This window comes from Gallus gallus, chromosome 1, assembly GCF_016699485.2.
Source record: "Gallus gallus isolate bGalGal1 chromosome 1, bGalGal1.mat.broiler.GRCg7b, whole genome shotgun sequence".
In the NCBI taxonomy this organism is placed as follows: Eukaryota; Metazoa; Chordata; class Aves; order Galliformes; family Phasianidae; genus Gallus; species Gallus gallus.
In genome coordinates this window covers 138,228,480-138,252,329 of record NC_052532.1, presented here as the reverse complement: position 1 = coordinate 138,252,329, position 23,850 = coordinate 138,228,480, and the positions used below count along the sequence as shown (strand labels likewise).

The following is a 23,850-nucleotide window of genomic DNA, read 5'->3' as shown; positions in this document are numbered from 1 at the left end:
CCTTGCCACGCATCTCAGGACTTAAGCCAACTTATGTTAGGGATCATTTGCCCTTCTATTTCCAAAATAAAAACATTAATTTTACTTCTGGAAATAGGTATGTAATCCTTTCTCACTACCATGCAATGGGTGTGCAGCACTGCTTACGATTACGATATTTTGGCAAAAGGTCCATATTCAAGTTCTGTTATGTATGAGCTCACTTTAGAACAAAACCACTGGCCTGTAGATTATTCTAAATTTGTTCTGATGTATCACTTTCTACTAGTTCCCACTGCCTTATCTTACTCAGTCACAATGAACAGTAACTTAATCTGGGTTATATTTCCTCCACTTGCTTGGATGAAAGCAATGGAAGGCACCTTACCATAAAGCTACTTATCACAGTAAAAGTCTCATTTCAGCATAACGCCGCAGGGTCTCTGATCACAAACCAGAGTCAAAGGAGATACACAGACCTCTATGGATGTCTCTAATGGGTTTTAGTAGAACCACACTCAAGAGCTCCACTCTTGTTTTCAAAACCTCAAGGCAACATTTGTAATCAAGCCTGCAAATGAAAATCATGGCCAAAATTTCTGTTCTGAAGGTGTGCTGGACTTTCTTCTACAAGAAAAAATCTTATATGTCTTGTATTCTACAAGAAAAAATCTTATTATTGTAAATGCCCTAACAAAAGTCAGGGCATTTACAAGGTCCAGGCATGGAAGAACTTCAGCACAAACAAAAAGCTGTTTCAAAGTTGATCCAGTTCCAATTAAAATGCAAAGGATGCTACCTTGAACTTGTCTTGTATAATAAAAACATATGTATGTACTCAGAGTGCCTTTTCCTAAGTAAACTGTTTTGAACCTCTCCCTCAAAGCTCAGTCTGTTAAAGAGTTTAAGCCCTTTGCTGAAGGCAGCCTCGTGTCACTTAATATTTTTTTACAGATCAGACATACTTAGCCCAGTTTCCTCAAATGAGTTATAAAGTCTTATCTCAGCAGAATCAGGTGCTCTGTATATTTACACTCTTCATTCATGCTTAAACAGTGCGAGACAGTAAATACTGCCTCAAATAATCTTGCAAATAAATACGCAGAATCATTGGGTAGGATTTAAACCAGGCAAAGACAACATGCCAGATTCTTTTCTCATTTATTGTAATGTCAGCCAGGGGCAATTTCATTCAAAACTGATGCTTAGCAGTGGCCTAGAAAATCCAGCATCTACAATGAAATGTAAACAGCATAAGCAACTGCAATATACATGTACTTACTTTTCTTCTGTCCTGGAGTTTCTCATTCTTAAACAAATTTTGGAACTTTTGGTTACCAAAGATTTAGTTTAAGTAGTTTATGCAGTTTTCAGGTGTATGAAGAATGTTGGGCAGATAAGTAATTTGTTTATAATTGTTCATGGCCTTGACTCAACCCTAGGTTTTCTCATTCGGTGTCAATGGTTTCAAAGCGATAAAGGCACAGCACCAATGTATCAGAAAACTGACATCAGATTCTGATTACCTGTTTCCATATTAATATCATTCACAGACAAAGGCTGTGAATTAAACTAGCAAATATGATAGAGAAAATCAGATCCTTTCAGTGACAGCAAAGCACTCAAAAATTTGCTGAACACAGAGCATTAAGTCTTCCACACTATCCTCATCCGAGGAAATCGGTGACTTAACCTTAGTACAGATGTACCATGAAAATTAAGCTGTTTATGTTTCTGAAATGCTCATATACTCATAATGCTCATATGTTGACGCTGAACATAGAAAAACCATCAATCAAAAAATAAAAAACATCAAAAAAAAAACCATACTAACACATATTAATAATGACTTTCTTTAAAAATGAGGAGTTTTGAAATGTTTATCCAGTGAAATCTAAGTTAGTTGGATCAAAAATATGTCACCCCACAGCTTTGCTATCCAGGAGGATCAGTTATATCTGCACTCACCTCTCACTTTAGTACAGAGTAACTTTTTGATGGCCTACAGAGACCAGAAATGAAATTTCTCCCAGAGTGGCTCAGGTGACCAGAATTTTCAGAATCCACAGAACTTTTGCTCAATATCCACTTTCATCACTAATGAATGTGTGCTGGTAGTCACAAGACTCCCACTTACAGTGCAAGCAGATACTATGTCCACACTCTCACCTCTAACAGAAGGAAGCATCAGTACTATGTCCACACTCTCACCTCTAACAGAAAGAAACATCAGCATGATTCCTAGTTCCTTCAGAGGAAGCTCAAATTTATATACAACTTCGAATTTGGTTATTAGAGAGCATATCTTTTTTGTCTGCCCTGAGGTTAACAGCTAAGCTTAAGGGATACTTAAAATGCCCAATACCACAATACTTCCAAATGCAGAAAGTAACCTCTTCGATACTTTTATCAGTCAGTAAAGTGATACACAACTGTTAGTCTGCTTAGTCTCTGAAATGAAGAGGCATATTGTTTCCTGGGAAATGGAAGAGGAAACTGCAGTGGTCAGGTTTTTTCTTGTGTTTTTCTGCCACCTGGTGGTTGCACACAGCAGCTCTCTCCCTCTAATAACTGCTCTACTTCGGATAAGCTGTGAATTCACGTGCTATGAATCATGTTCCTCTGACACTCCATAAACTCCCTTTTTCACATACTTGAAGTCAGTTGATAACCACTTATACATCACACTGCAACTCCTCACCTTCTAGTCTGAGAGTAATCATAAAATAGTCATTAGACATTTAAAATATTTACCTGCAATTAATGCCTTTTTTTTCTCACAAAATTGTAGCTCAAAATATTTTATAAAACAGCTGGAAAAATCACTCAGGGGTGTCTTAGCATGTCCAAAGGCTTCCAAGACACAGTTTACCTGCAAGAAAAAAATGGTAAAGCAGTGATAAGAGAAAATACTTCAATAAACATCAGTGAAATTGGTTCGGGACCACTACCTGAGAAAATAAGACCACTTTCTAGCTTGGAATTTTACAAATTTCTTGAAAGATTTCTTTTTTTCAGTATAGAAATTAAAGTAAGATAGCTAAAAAAAACCCACCTAAGTGCTGTCAGAATAGTGGGAGCTGTGAATGGAAGGGAAAAGACAAGGGCCCAACCTTGAGCTGTGCCCTTATAGCCAGTCTGGATACAAGTAGCTGGATTCACATGGCCACAGCTGGGAGGATTAACAAGAAGACTAGAGTCTTTGAAGGCATTTATGCTTGAAAAGATACAGTCAGTTCATACTAATAACCAACCAAAGGAACTTACAAGCTTAATATTATGCCAAAATTGCCCTTGTTTTATCCCAGACCACAACAAAATGGCGTAAATTACTGATTTCAAATGGAATTTCTTCAGCACTATATTCATATTTTTTAAAAAAAGAGGAAAAAACAGATTCAGACTATTTTTTGCATCTCTCGTTAATGTATTTCCATATGACATCTTCGTAGTCACAACAATTATCGTTAAAAGAGCATTATTAAAACATTGAATTTAATAAAAAATATGGAATATGCCCTCCCTCTTCCACATTTTCTCTACACTTAGTTTTTTGTTGTTGAATTCCCTTCAGCACTTTCCTCTTTTGTATCCCAAGAAACTGAACACAGTGTGGTCCCAACACATTGCTGTTCTAACAGTGTTTTGGTGGAGCTGGATGAACCTGCTGGGAAGATGTAGGAAGCAAGTGGACTATAGGGGGACACAGATAGGTAACACGTGGCTGCAGTCACAGACTGTAGCTCTGAAAATCAGACCTTTCAGTGCTACTAATTAAAACAGCTATTGGTGCAGTAGGTGGCAGCAGAAACTAGTGAACTAAATTTTGGTTCCACTCTTATAGTATTGAGATTTAGGGTGTATTTGCATAAATTAGGCTAATTCAGCACTTAGTTGACCAGTGTGGCTTCAGTAACTTTAAATGGTGCTATGTATAACTGCAGCGAGCACAAATTCAGGTCATTGTGTTCATTAAAACACCTTAAAAGGCAACTAAAACAGAGCTATAATGTGACTCCCCCTGGATGGGATCTGCTACACCTACCTCCCCTGTCTCCGATAGCTGAAGCCAGCTATCCCATCTGAGCTATTCACAAGGAATCCTTCTGTAGACAAAATGCAACTCATTTTTCTTAATATAGGATGATTCTCTTCTATCTGTATTGATTAAGAGTCATTGAAACATATGCCTAATTCTATATTACTTGACTAAACAAGACTAGGACTCTAACCTCTATGGTATGTGACACGGTAGGGCTCACATTTGCATCTCTTTCATTTGCAAAGCAGGGCAGACATTGCATTGTGAATGGTTCCCGGTACATATTGCCAAAGGACCTGGTGAGGTGGTGTGCCAGGAGACAAGTCTCAGCAAAGACAGGACTACTTCCCACACCTTTCAATTTCCACTGCTCCCACATTTCTATCCTAAACACAGTTTTCAGTTCTTTATTCACAAAGTTACAATGTTCAGTCAAATGAAAAATTTACACTTACAATGTGTTAGCATGGAGTCTAATTTACCTGACATGTAAAACAGATTCTCCTGATTTCACAGTGTGCATTGGACATAATTTGGTTCTGCTATTGAAATCAAATATGATTGACCAAACATTTCAGAACTCTTGTCTATTCCATATTTAATGCACATATACCAGGTCTGTAACTTCAGTCAACAACTTCAGTCTACAACTCCTTGCAGATCTTCCACATCTTCCCAATTTCTGTTTCACATACTATTGCTTCGGGTGTCCGAGCACTCCTTGGATGGGAAAAAGACCACTACAACCACACAGAGAAACTTATTTACTTACGATAGCCAGTCAGTACATATTTAGGAGGCTGCACCTTATCACACTGAAACACTGCTTCCTAAAATAACTAAAATATATAGAAACAAAACTGGACTCCACTTTTTAATTTCCACTCATCATATCAGTATGAATTTAATCCTGCTTCCATTCAGGTCAAGGCAGGAAAGAAACCTCCTTTGACATGAAATGTAGTGATAAACCCTTTATAAAATTCTGCACAGCAGATGTCTTTCTCGTTGCTGTTCAAATGACTTTGCAAATAAAGAGGACAGATTTTTGCCTTGTTCTACTCCAGTGTGCAGAATGCTACTTACATGTTTAATCTTTGTATCAAATGTACTTCTGCTGGAGCTAGATCTACAAGTGAGGTGCTTCACTATTTGCTTGCAGGCTTCAGTCTTCCCAGAACCACTTTCTCCACTGTAAAGTGACAAGAAAAGAAAGAGAGGGGGGAATCACTGGGTATTTTCACATCTGAGATATTATTTATGCTTTCTACTACTTGTGTTGGAATGGATTTAAGATATCTCAGTCAAACACTCATTTGAAATAACAGAAGGTTTACGGATGGCAAATACCCATGAACAAAACATAGGAGATACACAGGCTTACTATACTGACACTGTTTCTCAAAGCTGTCTATCTATACTACCTTGTACCACAAGCCAAGCCAACCAAATCTAAGCCATTTTGAAGGTATTTACAGCCAAGTTTTTATCTCTTCCTTTATCATCTGACCAGCAAAGGAATCTGCTTACACTGCCTGGTTCTTTGCAGATGGGGAAACAGTACTGTGGTAATCTCATGAGTCAGAAAGAAAAGAAAGTAAAATGTTAGGAAGAAGGGAAAGGAAATAAAAAAGACAATAAAATAAAAAACATTATTTAAGAATTAGCTGGCACAGAGCTGATGTTTAACCTCTTGTTCATGATGTGAAATATATATTCCAAACAAGAAGAATTCCTGAGAGAAAATACAGAATGAAGAAAACGAGGTAATAGGCAATTTGACCAAGGAAGCTGGGAAGTTAAAACAAAAAAAAAAAAACAAAAGAAAAAAAAACCAAACAAACAGGAAAGTGAAGGAATGGGGGATGGTATCAAACTGAGGTGCAGTGTAAGTATGAAGATGGAGAGGATAAAGTCAGTGGAGCCCAATTAAGGAAATTTCTTAGAAGCACTGGAAGTTGTTATATTGTAACTGAACCAAACAAAATGTAATTTGATGCTCCCCCTTCATTTACCTGCTTGATCACATTTTAAAGGCTGTTTCTACTACAGCCAGTTGAAGTACAATGACCATGCTGGTTGGTCAGTCTGTAAGCTAGTTTATGAAAATGAGAGAGCTGCAAAATATATTACTGGCCTAGCCACTGCCCTACATGTAAGAGTCTCATCTCAAATGAGAAAACAAATAAAGGAAGAAACAAAAGAGAGAAGAAAAAAGGGGGCCGCTTCAGTCAGTTCTTATGGGACACACATGAAGCTCTGGTGGATATCATACTTGTCTGCCTGATAAGATGCATTTCTAGGTGTCAGGAGGGATTTCTCATTACTATAAGTGATACATCAAGTTGCTTTTAAGTATGTCCTCCTTCCGTAACAAGCTGGAGGCTGACCCTGGACTTCAAACTCCTGCTGGTATCTGTAGGAGGTTTGTAGTCCAAGGTTTGCAACCTGGATATATGACACACAAAGCCTTCAAATAATAGGTCACAAAGCCATATTTAAACCAGGTCTTAAAACAAAGCTCTTGAAATCAAGGTCAGCACCATAGCAAATGTGAAACTAGCATCATAATGGGATTGACTGGATGCTCCATTAGTGCACTGTACGTTGCTTAAATCTTCAGCTTCTGACTTCCTACAACAACTCATTTCATATTAGATTACACTTGATATCACTCTCAAGCATGGATTCCCTCTCTGAATGTTAATTGTACAAAGCTGACTCTTTTCCTAAGAAGTAGCATTAGTTTTCTGCCTTTATAATGGCTGTGTCCAAATTCCGTGTTCTTTTATACTATCATCAGTAACAGGAGAAGAAAAGAGTGAAACAAGGGCATTAGTCCTGTGATGCTCCTCCCCTAGACATACTTCATACTCTTGCAAATTACAGACCTTATGCCTGTACTATGCAGAAGGTCACTGAGCTTGCAGACAAATATCAATATATCTTGAATCACACCTCTTGCTGCTCACTCACATGAGCCACTCCACTGAGACCTGGGTGCCACGATATGAAACAATTTTATCCCTCCACAGTACACTTGGACCAAAATCACAGCCGCAACCTGCTATCATCATAACACAGGATATCTGCACGACTGCCAACAGTGGTTCATCAATTATTCCAGGTTATAAGGAATTTCTTTGCACTTAAAATATCTCAGAAATTTAGCTATCACAGCTACACACAATGTCACTGAGCACAAGTGCTTGTATGTTTGAAAATCAAATTTCTAGCAGCCCACACCTCGTCCAGTGCATACTGCCCTTTATATCCATTGGTAGGTATCTTTATCATTCTGATATTCACATTATTTATTTCTGAATTCAGACAGCTTCCTTAACTGGATCATTACTGTTCGGTAAATGTCAATTCCAATGTAAATTAATCATATAAGTCATGTGCTTGGGGGACATTGTGACAAAATATAGAAGGAGCTACCTATCACTTCAGATCACAGAACTGGCATGGTTTTACTGGCCCTGTTCCATTTACAGTTCTCACCAATTCTGCAGTAATAGTTAAAATGAACAAAGACTACTCCTGTGCTACTTGGATTACAATCAGAAATGCTGGAAAACTTCCAACATGATTTGTTTCATATAAAATTCCTAACAGTTTTAAAGAAAGATTCAGATCAGATACGCTTGCTATGCTGTATGAACTTCTGAAGCCAGGCCCTCAACATTCCACCCTCAAGCATGCACATTATTAATACAAATGCCCATTCTGATAGCTGTGTGTATCCAGGGAAAAGATAGAAACCTTTTGGAAGGCCAGGATAATTTCTTCTCAGTTTGCATGGTACCACAGCAAGAAACTGGGTCCTGCTCCGTGACTGAGGTTTCTAGTCTTGAAATATAAATATATGAGTAACATGAACAGAATATATGTGGTGACGCTAACCTGAGGAAATCAAAGTTGTCAAGTCACCCCACTTTAAAAGATGAAGATTTCTCTTAGTCCCAGATTATTGGGCTTATGAATGGGGTTTATTTCAGAATAAAATCATTGGATATTGACATTCCTGTCTCCTAACTTTTATACAATTAGAACAATTCATTACATATATTCCTTAAGGCCTGCTGTTCTTTTTTAAATCACCAAATTAGCCATTAGCATCCCATAAACCACCGACTTGATCGACTAAACATCCTTTGCTTTTAACAAGCTTATAAACTATGCTTAGACTTCCCAGACAGCTCTGACTTATCTTGTCGGTGGTTAATGCATTTTCATATCCTGTATGGCAGGAACAAAATCCAGTTAGAAGCAAGTTTATTATGAAAACTCTATCTACTGACTGTTTAAAAGCAGAACATGTCTTTATTTTATTTGATAACATTCATAAAAGTATATTCACAACTAGCTCTTGGTGTTAAGCATATATCAATGGCATAGGCTTACTATAAACTAAAAGCAATCACGAATAACTGGTAGTGAACTCTTCAATAGTTTGGACGTATCCTTTTCTATTGTAAAACACTTGATTTCAGTGAGTGGACATTTGTGAAGTGTCCAAATAGTATTAATAATAATAGAAATATTTAACATTGTAGCCCCATGGTGGAAGTTAAGGGTAAAGCTTCAGAAAACAAGAAAATAAGTAAAGTAGAAAGACACAAAGAAGGCTGTGAGAAAAACTGATAAATACTTATGAATTGTCCTAAGCACTTAAAATGGATCTCTTAAAGGACAGTAACTATGAGCAGCACCACATACAGTAAGTATAACTGCTCGGGTACGAATGACAAGTTCACTCACTGATGTGAATAAGCAGAGATTTAAGCAAGTTTATTGTAAGGGATGTGAATAAAGAGATGCCAAATTCCTGGTTCAGTCAGGATTAAGCATGAAATAAATAGCACTGTGAGACTCTGCCCAGAAACTATGAACCTATTCTGAACACACACAGGCTGAAAATTTAAGTAGTACTTGAAGTCTAGTAGTGGCTTCAGGATGACAGCTTTAGACATAACTCTGTTTCAGCCAACTTCAGGAGTCTTTACCTCTAATCGTTATCATCCCTTGTGAAAATGTGGCAGGCAAAAATGGCTAGACTAAGAAGAACAGTATCATTAAGGGTTATGCTGTGTGCAGAATTCATTAGCACACACTGTATGTGTGCAGTAAAAGCGTAATTCATGAATCATTAACAACGGCCACTAAATTGATGGAAAGTTTCTTTTTGTAATTAAGCTTTGGCAGGAAAAAAAAATGAACTGACAAACATTGCTAATAGAAAATAAACTTTATCTCTCCAGAAAAAAAGAAGCTTGATGAAGATGACAGGGCTAACATGAATAAGGACATATTTTCTGAAACTCTTTCCGGTCTTCTTGAGAAGAGAGTGGGTAACAGGATATACTGAAAATAAAAATATAAAGAAATTACTTTTTTTTCTTATAAACAAACTGTGAATTTTCAGGAAAGATTCAGGAGACAGTTACACACACAGTCATCACTTATGTGGTAGCTTATATTTAAACTGGACATATTTTGAGAACTGCATGTGAAAATAATACATTAACATTGGCATGATACTAATTCTCACTGCTCCATATCACATCTTAACAACACAACATATATCAAAATAGCAGACTCATCTCACAGTAAAATTTATTACAATGAAAGTAAAGCATCATGTTTATAAACTCTACTAACAAGCTACACATACTATAAAGTATTATTATATGTCATTAGAAGAAAAGTAGACCCAAAAATAAATATACATTAGGAGTCTATTCTGTATTTTCATCATTTCATTTGCATCCAATTGCAATAGAAGACAAAAGTATCATCTCAGTGAGCACTTTCCAGAGTACTTATATGCAAAAAATGGCATCTCTTGCAATTATCAAGGGAACTTCATTCTGAGTTTTGTGCATATCCACAGGAATCATCAATTTTCATTGGATTTACTGCTAATAAAACCAAACAAATCTAGCATCCTTCTGATTTAGTGTGGCTATTTTCCTATGTGGCATTCTATGAACTATTTATACTAAGCCAAAACCCACTACCAAAACCAGTAGGCCCTGCTGTTCCTGCTCTGGACTTAACGTATGAACTTCAAATACTGACACAAGTCCATGTCCACACAAACAGAATCTAATAGAACTGTAAATATATGATTGCAGTTATGTGTTCATAATTGTTTTAACTTTTCAACAGTATGGTTAGCAGCTCTTGTTAACTAACTCTAGAATTACAGGTAGTTCAAGAGCAATTGTAAGTTCTCTCAAATAGTTCAGCTTTATGATTGAGCAACTACATTAAATTTGTCATGTTCTTTGCTTTCAGGTAGGCTGAAGGAAGAAAAGGGAGGGCAGCAGATTAACAGATGTAGGGAGCCAAGAGCATTCAAAGTTTCACAATAATAAAAGCAGAGCATTTGGATGAACTTCCATTTTACTCGAGATTTTTAATACTTTTATTTACAGTCATGAATGTATTTATCATTGGAACAACACCGTAGATTACATAAAGTGCCCTCCACTGAAGATGGAGGGCCAAATATCAAGCACAGGGTCTCACACAACACGTGAAGCAGAGTGGAAGCTCCAATACAGGCCCATCAACTCAGAGGTTCACAATTTTGTAAAGGACTTCTCTTTCTATTTTTACTAGATCCTATTTCTAATTCTTTTCCATGTAATATTAGCAATACACACAATGGCTTTGAATTCTTTACAATTAATTCTCTGTTTGTAATTAGATCCAGTTAGATGGAGTGTCATGTTCCCAAGAAAATTTATGAACTTGAGATGTAATTAAACCTTTTTCACTTCTATTCTGCTCTAATGTATGATACAGAGATCAGTACATAGAAATAAATCAGTTGGAGGAAAAAATAAAATGGAAATCTTAAGTACTGAGTCCTGGGAGAAACAGCTGAAAGGTGGAAGTAGTAAAATCGTTAATAGAAAGATAAAATTTCACCTGAGGATAAAGCACTGGGGACGCTGCTCCTGGAACAGCATGTGGTAAGCTCTTTCAGCACAGGAAAATATATGAGGGGGAAGTGTGGAACACAGTTTTCCAGAGTTGCTTAAATAAAGCTGGGTGACCTGAAAAAATGTTGTAAATTAACACCATCAATGTATTTCAAATTGTGTTTCATTCCTCCCACGCCCCTCACCCCCACTTCCTTGATACCAGGTCTTTGTAAAGCTCTCCATATGCATATTGAAGAGAATCTCTGTACATGTACATAGTACTCCTGAAGTACCATATGGTACCTGTAAAGAGCTTAACTAAAAAAAAAAAGAGCTGTAAGTATAAAAGTGCTAATTAAGATACAAAATTAAACACAAGTATGGCACTCCACAGTGCTCCTTTTTGAACTGAGTAAAACAAAATGATCTGAAAAACCTTCACACTCCTATTGCCACCGCATAATGTTCGCAAGGTTAGACATTTTACTAATGGACTTGAAGGATACACGCATTTGCTCTACTCTGACAATTAAACACCGCATAAATGTGACACAACAAGATGACCATAGTAATCACTGTTTCTACAAACAGTTACTATGTCATCTCAAAAATGGTGTGTGTTGTGTTTCTAGTGGTGCTACTATAGTAGTAAAGAGCATTTCCGTGTAAAAATACCTTAATACTATCATCTAACAACTGTATCAAATGAAGCAGAGTATATTAATGCATGACACTATTTTATCTCAGTGTGAAAAACTGATTACAAAATGATTACTAGGCCAATTGGAACTAAGAGTGGAAGGTCAGCATAAAATTGCCAAGTTATGACAAATGAATATAAAAGGAAGAAAATCTGAGATGTTGTGGTTGAATGTCAACAGTTTATGGGCTGGTTCGGCCCAGTTCCGTGACTAATATACATGATCATTTTTTCACTGCTTCATCATGGATTTAAAAATTATGGTAAAGCCAATTTATTTGAATTCTTTTTCTTTACAACTCCTTCTTGGTGCACAGCCTCATTGTGTATCTAAAGCAAAATATACAATGACATACAATGAGGAAAAACATAATCATACAAAACCTTACGGCTTATGGATGATTTCCATTTATAGAAACTAAATTTAGACATCATACTTGCAATCTGCTGCTACTACCATCAAACGTCAAAGATCTATTGATACACACAGAGCCTCATGATGCAGCAAGCAGCCACAGATTAATTTGCTTACCAAATTTAGAGTGATTTATAATCCTTGTAAAACCAAATAAATATATTTGAATGTATCTAATACAGCAAGGGACCTGAATTAATTGCAATTACATGAAAATAATGAGTGTGGGTTGGCAATTAAAAATGAAAAATCAACAGTCATGCACACACTCTGTCTCTGGAATGTCTCAGTGAGGACAAAACAGAGATCAAGTCATCTATGTTTACAGCACTCATACCAATCCACACAGTTGACTTAATTTAGTACTGATGTCCACATACTGACATAATAAACTCCTTGTAAGTAACTAGTTTACCTCATAAGTGAAAAATGAGAAAGACATGGGGCCTACCAAAGAAAGAGAAACTTCTGAAATGCTTCTTAAGCAGCCCTGTGCAGGAGACAGTGCACACACAGACTCATGTTTGCCCCTACGCTACCTGTGCCCAGCACATGCCAAGTCTGTGTGACTGCCCCAGCATAGTCTAAGCTTATACCAAGCACTCTGCATTCCTTGCCTATACAGTGCCTGAACTGAATGGCCTGATATGGAGCTCAGGCAGCAAGTCTGAGCCTTCCAGCACCTCTCAAGGTTGTCATCTTCACAGCTGCATTTTTAGCAAGCTGTGAACCCAAACAACCATTGCACAAAGCATGGTCATCTCTTCCTGCAAGTTTGGAAATGGCAGAAGCTACCAATGTCACACTGCACATCAGAACCATGTTTTAACAAGTGTGTATGCTACCACTCACAAAACATTAGCAAGGTGGCTGTTATACAAATAAGACACAGATCACAAAAATAGTGGTATCATAGAAGAAATTTAATTTTTTTTTGCTGATTATTTAAACCAAGATGCTCTCAACATAAGATAGGGCATGTATGTCAGTTAATAACAGAGGTCTGGCCTGTTAATTAGACAAATTCTCTGAAAAAACTCCACACTATAACATTTCAAAGGCAGAATGCTTACCATGGTGGAATAGATGGGAAGTTCTTTAAATGGGTTAACAAGCAGCAATTTATCACCAATGTAGGTCTGAAGAAAAAAAAACAAAGGGAGTGAGACATATCACATAATTGCTTTATTAAGAAATAAATTAATTCTTAAGGAGCCCAATGTTTTTCTTCCAGAAAAGACTTTTCACAAAGCATCTTAAATTTAGCTATCAATACATTAAATATAATTTGAAAATTTGGTGCTTTTAAATTCTTGTTCAACTGAGATCTAAATTTACAATTCAGATGGCATTAATTACTCTTTTTATAATAAAACAGAGTTATTTGTAATGGAAAATTATGCAGAGAAAAAATGCACTGCATAAATCATTGTTATATTATTTGAAAGTTACTTTGCAACTCACCATTTGTTAAGTCACAGAAATGTGACATGGCTAACACATAAACAAGTTCCTCAAGCAAATTCATGGGTTCAATGACAGAATTTAGAAATGCTATATTCATTACACAGAACTGATCCATTAAAATAGGTTTCTTGTGATATAAGATAGCAATGGATACATATATTAGAAGCTACATATGCGCATGAATATGCACAAGCATATGAAAAAAGAGATATCGAGATATCCTGGCTATATTAAAAGTAAAAGCAAATCATCCACTGATTGCAAAGGTTCTGACATTTCACTATTTCATGTTTAAAAACTCATATTGGAAAGAGGTACTTAATAAAAGGTTGTAGGTCACCCTCGCTGCTATACTTCTCACTCCATTTAAGTAGCTGTTGCTGTATCACACTCTTACAATGCAAAAATTTCAGATCTATGTCTCCAAAGAAGTGTAACAGTAAATTATTATATGAACAGTCACAATTATGCTGCCTTTTACAAAATGAATTATTTTTATTTTGGGAGAAGGAAAGTATTGCCTTCTGTAGAAAATATACTTTTTTTCCTTCTGAAATGAAGTAGTTTATTTCCTCTCTCTCCTCAAGCTTAACTTCAGAGCTGGGTTTTTCTGTGGAATGGAACTTTATTACACACCTGGAAACATGAAATAAGAAGTCTTTGATGTTAAGGAGAATTTCCATGTTTGACATTAATACGCCACTCAACTGTTCAATACATCAGAAATAAGTTATGAGTAAGATAAGAACAGAGAGAGCAAAATTTTCAAGTGTGGATTTTTCTACAGAAGTACAACTACATGCCTCCCATATTTAATATGGCATTGACTCGAAAATTTGCATTATGATTTTTTGCTTGCTATCTAGATGGTTTAAGATATAGAGAATGATTAATAATACAGAAGAGATTATGAGTAATTAAAACTCCCATAATTACGCCTTAATTTTTTTCTAAATTTCCAGCAATCATATGCTGTTTTAAATTTAAGTTAGCATAATGTTGTAAGATGGAAGGATCTTCCAGCAGTTTAAGAGGGAAAGATTACACGTGCCTATCTATTTTCTTCAGTACGGATGTTCAGTGAAATAAACACACTGGTTTTATCCGAGCCTATTTAAAGTATTATCCCATTTTTTATTACTGGTTTTCCTGTATAAACTCTAGAAATTGCAAGGCTTACACACACATAGGTCCTCATCCATTCAAATAGCAATTATAAGTAACAGTCAGGTCACTGTCCAATAGTTGTAAAAGTAATCCTACAAGTTTTATCTTATTTTCTCCTGCTGAAGCCTTACTGATGATAAGTTAATAGTAACTCACATATATCTGATTATTATTGAAACGCTTCTGAATCTCATAAAGTAGGCTGCTGTCTGTTAGCTCACTCAGAGAAGCCAAGTCATCATTTGGAGCTGGAGGCATAAGCTTGATCTAGAAAATAGAAGTTACACAGAGAAATAAATTCTCAACCAATCATTTTGTACTCTATTGTTCTAACATTAAGCATAAGGTTAGATCACTAGAATTTATGTACAATGCATTAGACAGCTATATGTCGCTCCTCCCATACAATTACATGATCTTAAGCAAGAGAAGTACATCAAAAACAATTAGGAATGATAATGTATATAACTCTATGAGTTTGAACATAGACCCCTACTTGAGTGCCACTGACTCCTCCTAAACACATACAGATTTCCAGCTCAAGAGCAGTTCACTGAACATTTATGGCAGAAGAAATCAACACTATAAATTGTGTACATGTAAACTATTTACTGCCCAATATTTAGCAAAGCTCTCATGTTATTCTACATCATAAAGGATTTAAAATTCTATTAGAATTCAGTACAATAGAAGGAAGTTAATAAAAAGTGGAAATCATATCATTAAAGAGATCAAAACAGATTTAGAAACAGGTACAATAGCCAAAACCGGTGAATTAAATAAGCCTCATAATTCTGAGATGACAAATATAAGCCCTACAAGGTGAAATAAAAAATAAGAAAACAATAAATATCAACCAACAGAATTGGAGACAGAAGAAAAAAAGGCAGTGAGGTGGGGAAATTCGATTAAAGCCAAAATAAACACTGATACATCGAGTGGTGTGCTTATAAATTATGATCTACACTTACAATTTAGCTTAATTCTTTTCTTTATACTAAAGAAATAAATTTCTGAACATCAAGAGAACACCTAGAAACAGAAAATCCTCATGCGAATGACAATAGAATGAAGCGATCTGCTTGTTTTGGGTTTACTAAAATACTCTGCAGTGCCTGTTTTGAGTATGGATGATGAAGATTTTCAGAAGCAGCAAGCAGACCTGGAGATTTTGGGGGCAACACAAAGGGCACTTCTGGTAGGAGAAGACCCCAGTGACTATGGATACTGGTGTTCAATATTGACACATTCTGATCCTAAACTACTGAGTTCACATCATTCTTACAGGTTCAAGGTATAGTCCAGAAATCTGGGTTTTCTTCCTTTCATCTTAATGAAATTAGACTAGCAATCTCACTTCATCTTAGTATTTCAAGATTCTTGAAATATATATGCAAATACAAACTTAGAGCTTTGGTACAACCAAATTATTTCCCCTGATTGCTTACTCTTCTCTTTTCCCAGGAAAAGACAAATGATGCACAACAGGTATCACAACCACAGAACTATTTACCCATCTCGACCCACTCACCCATGTTTTTTCATCCATTTTTAGTTCTAAATGAGACATCAGGTTAATCATACAACCTAAAGAAACTGCAAAATACAGCCAAAGAAAAAACAGACAGCATGTATGAAGCCATCTTCCCTCTGTGAGGAGTAGTATCTATAGCAGCGGTCGTGATCTCCAGCTTCTATTGCATTCCATAGCCCTGCAGCACTTTTCATCTGTGCAGGACACACTTCTGCTCTTTCCTCTGCTTCAAGTGCTATGGCTATGAGTGCATTTTTGCTTCTTTTAATAGCTCTGTGCTGGATATTTTCATTACAATACTGGAGACTTCGGCAAGCTTCCATTTGGGGAAGTGATACAGTGCTTGGAAAAATGTGGGTCTGCTCTTGTCTTCAGCTATTTTCTTACTATTCCTCTAAAGACAAATAAATTTGGTAAAAGATAATGCCTAAAACAGTTCTATGAGGTAACATAAGTAAATGTGTGAGGTATCTCCTCACAGATATCTTTCCTTTCCTTGTCAGCTCTACAAACAGGCAATAAATGTTGACTACTAAAATGGTGTATGTAAACCTCATCTGCTTGTAACAGTATGAATATTAGCAAAGGATTTTTAAATGTTTTTTCCAATGAAACATGAAAGGCAGACATCTAATCTTTGTTCCATCTGCAACAGATGTTGAACTAAGCAAACTAGTAGCCCATAAAAAATGTAAGGAAAATGCACAGTAGAACAGCAGCTCTATAAAAGAGCCTGAAAAGTTCATGCAAAGATTCTTCTTTCCCCGCTCTCCAACTTTTCAATCAATATTATTCTTATCTCTTACACCCCTAGATTTTCAATAAAAGATTAAGCAGCAAGGTAGCTAGCACCATCGGGAAGGGAAGAAAACTCTTGGAAGAAAAAAAAAAAAAATGATATTTATTTGGATTCAAAACTGATCCAAACAAGCTTAAGACAAAGATTATTTAGAAACAGAGGGAAAAAAAATTCACTCTTTTAATTCTACCAAATAATTTTAGCTAAGGGCTGCTGCAAAAATGTTGAGCTTTCAGTACTGCCATACTTTAGAAAACAGATACCAAAACACAAACTTTATACTTGACTGGCTTCTATGCCCTATTGTAGTTTTAAGAGTCAATATTATACTAGCTGCATAGATGAACAACAGGGCAGTAGTGCCCAATTACACACTTTACTGATGCTTTCTATTTCCTGCTTTCCCCCATAGAATCATAGAATTACTCAGGTTAGAAAGGACCTCAAAGATCATCAAAGTCCAACCGCAGCCTAACCATCGTACCCTAACTCTAACAACCCTCCACTAAATCATATCTCTGAGCACCACATCCAAACACCTCTCTTTTCATTAATTCAGAAAGCAATAAATGTATAAATATAAAAGAGAAAGTACCTCAAGGATGTAATTTCCTAGATTTAGCTGATGTAATGACTATTTTTACAAATACATTTAATATTTACTTAACCCAACATGGAAACTGTAAACAGGCCAACTAAAAATTTAACAGCCCTCATTTTCCTGGTTCAATCTTTTTCAGAAGAGATCTACACTGAAATGGTTACTCAAAATGTTACTATGACTATTCTTCATTTTTAGATCTATTTGGGAAATGACAACTTTCTTCTTACAATATTTGTACTATCAAGACTTAAAAAGAAGAATATGAGTTTTGAGCAAGCCACACATAAGCAGGTGGAATCTTTGTCTTTCTGTCTGCTTATTCTGTAGGTGTATTCCTCATCCCACTAAAGTGAATGTAGATTTATGTGCTGGGGCTGATACTCTTTAATATCTTCATCAGTGACATTGACAGTGGGGTCAAGTGCATGATCAGCAAGTTTGCTGATGACACCAAGCTGTGGGGTGTGGTCAGTACATCAGAGGGACAGGATGCAGAGAGTCCTAGACATGTTTTAGCACTGGGCCCAGGAGAATCTCATGAGGTTCAACAAATCCAAGTGCAAGGTCTTGCACCTGGGACAAGCCAACCCTCACTAACAATACAAGCTGAGAGATGAAAGGACTGAAAACAGCCCTGCCAAAAAAAGACCTGGGGGGACTGGTAGATGGGAAGCTGGACACAAGCCAGCAATTAACATGCAGAACAAAGTTTCCTCCTACTTTCCAACCATTAATCATAGAATCAGAGAATCATAGAATGGCTTGGGTTGAAAAGGACCACAACAACCATCTAGTTTCAACCCCCTGCTATGTGCAGGGTCGCCAACCACTAGACCAGGCTGCCCAGGGCCACCTCCAGCCTGGCCTTGAATGCCTCCAGTGACAGGCTATCCACAACCTCCTTGGGCAACCTGTTCCAGTGCATCACCACCCTCCGTGTGAAAAACTTGCTCCAAGTATCTAACCTAAACCTTCCCTGTCTCAGTTTAAAACCATTCCCATCCTGGAGAAAAGAAGTTCATCCTGGAGAAAAGAAGGCTCTGAAGTGACCTGATAGATGCCTTTCAATAGCTAAAGGAGAGCTACAAGAAAGAAGGGGATAGATTCTTAAGCAGGGTCTGTGGAGATAGAAGAGGAAATAGTTTCAATTTAAAGAGGGTAGATTTAGTTTAGATATAAGGAAAAAGTCTTTTACAGTGAGGAGGGTAGTGAGGCACTGCAACAGGTGGCCCAGAGGTATAGTGGATGCTCCATCTCTGGAGACTTTCAAGATGAGCCTTGATCAGACTATGGGAAGTCTGATCTAGCTGTGGATATTCCTGTTCATCACAGGGGAGTTGAACTAGATGGCCTCTAAGGGTCCCTTTCAACTCTAAGGATTCAATGGTTCTTCTGTCACATAGAAGAAGATAGCAATTCATGCTTTTTTTTCCTTCTTTTTTTCTTTTTTTTTTTCTCCTATTACCATGACAGTTGGATGTAAGATCGGCTGCAAAAAAGAATTCCCTTTGGCATTTTGACAACGCACATTGGAACAGGACAAAATTAACAAAAGAACAGCAAAATCCCTTTAGAGCTTCTTGTAGAGAGACAGCAGATGAAAGACAGAATCCTACGTCCTCCTTCCATTACCAATGTGCTCACCGAGTTTGCAGCAACCAAATCAACACAGCTCTTTAGTATGCTCCCTTGAGTCCTATCAAGACACAGAACTCCTGTGCTGTGGAGTATGTTTCACTCAACCTACCTTCTGAAGTTCTCATTTCATATAAAGATCAAATCTCTGCTAGGCTAGAAACAATTGCCTTTATTTGTAAATTAAAGAAAAGGGTTGGATTAGAGCATTAGCCTGAAGTTTCTTCTGTAAAATTAACACATTTCCTTCTTGCTCCATTCCAGCCAGCACTTGGTCAAATAATGCACAGATATTCAGGTATGTTGTCAATGTTCTTTGCCAGTAGGCTGTTTGGACACAGACCCATCTTTTGAGAGAGAAAAGAGTTTTGTCTTGTGGAAGATGGATGTGCACTGACACATCTCACATGGCTCTAGGTGTGAGAACAGGCTTGTGTTTCTTTTATTTCATAATATAGGTAATAGCCAAAGATGCTGACTCTACAGGTTAATGTTTAGAAATGTAAAGCACTCAGTTAAACTCCTGGATGTGTAAGGTAATGCAAGTCTTTCACTATCAACATGGTTTTCCAAAACCTTTAGGGTTTGATGATTATATGTTTTGTAACAGAGTCTTTGCATCAAAATTCATAGCTCAGTGAGCAAGAACATCACACAAACTGTAAACTGAATTACCCGAATGACAAATAAGAAACTCTCAGTACAATAAATTCACAAATAATTTGACTTGATAATGAACATCATTTTCATCATTAATAACCTATTTGCAGACATCTACAAATTCATTCTTATCATCCTTTTTTTTTTTTTTTTTTTTTTTTGAGCATAAAGCTGACTTTTCTCTACTTTATCTTGACGCATTTATCTGTCTATCTTACTCCATGATGCATATTTTACAAAACAGTCAGTGGAGTAAAACAGTCATAAATAAAGCTTAAGTTCTATACAACTATTTCTTAGGAAACTATTATTTTTGAGATTTTCCTAATGATAACAAAGACTACTATTCACTCATTTAAATTACATTCACTTAACAATATCCGCAATCTGCTCAGATAACTATCTCTAATCACTTTTATTTTTTAATTACTTGTGATATTAACATAAGTAAAGCATTATAGGTTTTACATATAAAGCTGTGATATACATGGCTGTCCCTTGTGTATCTGCTAGGCAATACTAAAACAATAAAAAGGGCATCAGAGGTTACCATCACAGATTTCATATGGTCAACAGCAGAAAGGAAACTTCACTCCTATTTTTAAGAAATGGAAAAAGGAAGAGCCACGGATCAGGCAGGTGAGCCTCACATCTGTGTCAGGATGTATCATGAAGCAGATTCTCATAGAAGCTATGCCTAGACACATGTGAGACAGGATATGATCCAAGACAGCCAGCATGGCCTCTCCAAAGGCAGATCATGCCTGACCAACCTGGTGGCCATCTATGACAGAGTGACAGCATGGGTGGACAAAAGAAGGGCAACTGATTTCGTCTAGCTGGACTTCTGTAAGACCTTTGATGCAGCCCTGCACCACATCCTTATCTCTAAATTGGAGAAACATGGATTTGATGGCTGGAGTAGGTGGATAAAGAGTTGGTTGGAAGGTCACAACCAAAGGGTTTTGGTCAATGGTTCTACATCCATGTGGAGGGCAGTCATGTGAAGGTGTACCCCTGGGTGTCTGCCTTGGGACCAGTGCTCTTCAACATCTTTATCAATGATCCGCATTGTAGGATTGAGTATACCTTCAGCAAGTCTGCTGATGACACCAAGCTCAGTGGTGCAGTTGACACAAAAGAAGGAAGGGATGCCATCCAGGACCTGGACATGCTTGAGAAGTGGGCCTACCTGAACCTAATGAGGTTCAAGAAGGCCAAGTGCAAAGTGTTGCATTTGGGTCAGAAAATCCCAGATATGTATACAAACTGCAATTAGAACTCATTGAGAGCAGCCCTGCCAAGAAGGGGTGCAGGTAAGCAAAAAGCTGGACATGAACCAGCAGCGTGCACTTGCAGATCGGAAGGCCAATCATATCCTGGGCTGCATCAAAGGAGGGGTGGCCAATAGGGAGAGGGAGGTGACAGTCCCTCTCTGTTGTGTCCACCTCAGGCCCCCTCTGGAGTACTGCATCCAGGCCTGGGGCCCCCAGCACAAGAAAGTTGTAGAGCTGTCGGAGCAGGTTCAGAGAAGGGCTGTGAAGATGATCAAAGGGCCAGAGCACTTCTCTTAATGAAAAAAAAAAAAAAAAAAAAAGTTGGGAGAGGTGGACTTGTTTAGCTTACAGAAGAGAAGGCTCTGGGGAGACCAGTATTTGAGAAGACCTTATAAACAGGAGAGACTGACTTTCTATGTGATCTGATAGTGATAGAACAAGGGGGAATGGCTTTAAACTAAAAGAAAGGAAATTTAGGTTAGATGTTAAGCAGAATTTTTTTACACTGAGAATGGTGAGGCACTTGCACAGACTTTCCATAGAAGCTGTGCATTCCCCATCCCTGGAGGCACTCATGGCCAGGTTGGATGGGGCCCTGGGCAGCCTGAGCTTGTGAGGGGCAGCCCTGCCCATGGCAGGGAGTTGGAATTAGATGATCTTTAAGGTTCTTGCCAAGCCATTCTATGATTCTATTAATAATACGTAAACAAGAACTATAAGGCAAAGATAAAATATTTTAAAGGATCTAATTTAGAAAAAGATAAGATGTAATCTATACTTCTTTGCTGAATGAGCACTAGAAAAATATCCTTACAGCTGAGAGGAGAAATTGCCAGCTAGACTAAAACTCTGGAAATTATTCATACTGCTTTCTTTGTTTGGCAACACAGACTTTGAAATTACATATGATCAAAGAACAGCTTCTACCTTGGAAAAAGCAAAAGCTAACACAATCCAAGAAAGACCTAAAATGCTGTATAAATGTAGTAATTTGATCACCATCTCATTTACTTCATGCAATAAAAATCTTGCTTTGTGAGAAGTAATATTTTGTTAAAGTTCTTTTTCATTATTTTTGCAATTAAGAATACCTGAGGCTACATATAAATCTGAGTTGTTACTTTTCTCAAAAACAAAAAAGTTAAGGCCTTTCTCTATTAAAAATGCATGTTTCAGATGTAATAAGATGAAATTTTTCTCTCTGATCCTCCAATAAAGGCCTAATCTGCATGCCATATTGCCCAAGAATGTATGATATTTCTGACATAAAGCACAGGAAATATCATGCTGATCTATTTCAATAATATATGAACATAAAATCCAAGCAGTGACTCCACATATCCTACTGAAAAATTAAACAGAACATGATCACTTTGAACATAGTTTGTAATGCAACTGCTAAGAATAAAAGATGGCAAAATTCATTAGAATTAGTATACATAAGAGGGAAGGGTAGTAGGAAGGAATTGTTCAGAGCTTTTATCTGGTATCACCACTAAACAAAAATTTTAGTTTCCAAGTTCATTCTGCTGTCATGCCTTTGAATTGACCACTGTGGGAAGTGGCACAGAAGTATTGAGAGACGGAAGGAGTAATGTCTTCAGATCTGTACTGGGACTCAGAAGTAACTCTAAACATCATGGTGGAGGGGTAAGCTATCAGCATGGAAACCCTTGGTTGCCGTTTCTCACCTTGAGGATCAGCTGCTTCTCTGATCAGCTTCTGCATATGTTTCACCATAAAGCTAAAGTCTAGCCTAGCGATATTGAAAACTTGAATAATTTTAGCAAGGTCTGCACAAAAATAGTATCAAAGAAAAGGAAGTACGTATATTCTTGTCCAAACTTCTGTTGAAAACCAAAAGGAAATATCAGTTTCAGCAAGGCTGTTAAGCACCTCCCTCTCTTTCTGTAAAATTGTAATAGGGTTCTTACTAAAGCAGTTGGAAGCATTTCTACCATTTCTTCTCTGTTGGATTGACTGTGTTTATGTCACAGGAGTGCACAGTCAGCAAGGCCACAATTGGTATGAAATGAAAACAAGGTGTAAGCCAAGTGTAAAATATTTTGTGGTATCTTACATTGGAAGAGACTGAACAGGGAACTGTGTGCTCCATGGGATTCCAAAGCTGAGCACTTTCAGAGACAGACTCATAGGACTGACATATGAATTCACTGATTGATCTCATATGATTAACACAACATTCCATTGAAACATATTCAAGAAGCACTGGAATATGAACGCTTCTGCCAAGGCAGGCATAGTTGTTATAAACTGAACATGGTTTAAATGAAATCAGCATTTTGCTCCTTTGTTATGCTTCAAACGCACAGCAAGTGACTTTAAAAGGAAGTCCTTCCTTCCAGCCCCCAGTTCTAAGTAGTTTTTTTGTTTGTTTGTTTGCTTGTTTTTGTAAATGGCTAAATGCTTCTGGAATATGTGTTTCCCAAATACATACAACAAAATATAAAGCCTCCCCAAAAAAATAATACTTAGGTTCTAAATATTTAAAGTTAGGACATGCCAGACTTATAAGCAATAGGTAATTGCCTCCTTTCATATTCACCCTATGCACTGAATGAGGCTGTGATCCTGTGGAACTGTAATGTGTGCCTGCATCCTAATATATTAGG

General features: G+C 37.1%; 1 protein-coding gene across 3 annotated transcripts in view; it reads right to left on the bottom strand.

The window, feature by feature from the left end:
- Positions 1–23,850, bottom strand: part of MYO16 (myosin XVI) — a 366,647-nt gene that overhangs the window by 156,773 nt on the left and 186,024 nt on the right. For all 3 annotated transcript variants that reach the window (XM_004938536.5, XM_040662650.2, XM_416950.8), the window contains exons 11-15: positions 14,865–14,975; positions 13,148–13,213; positions 10,964–11,091; positions 5,108–5,213; positions 2,734–2,851 (exon numbers count right to left, since the gene is read on the bottom strand). In XM_004938536.5, the coding sequence (XP_004938593.2) occupies positions 2,734–2,851; positions 5,108–5,213; positions 10,964–11,091; positions 13,148–13,213; positions 14,865–14,975 (529 nt within the window). The remainder of the gene's footprint in view (positions 1–2,733; positions 2,852–5,107; positions 5,214–10,963; positions 11,092–13,147; positions 13,214–14,864; positions 14,976–23,850) is intronic.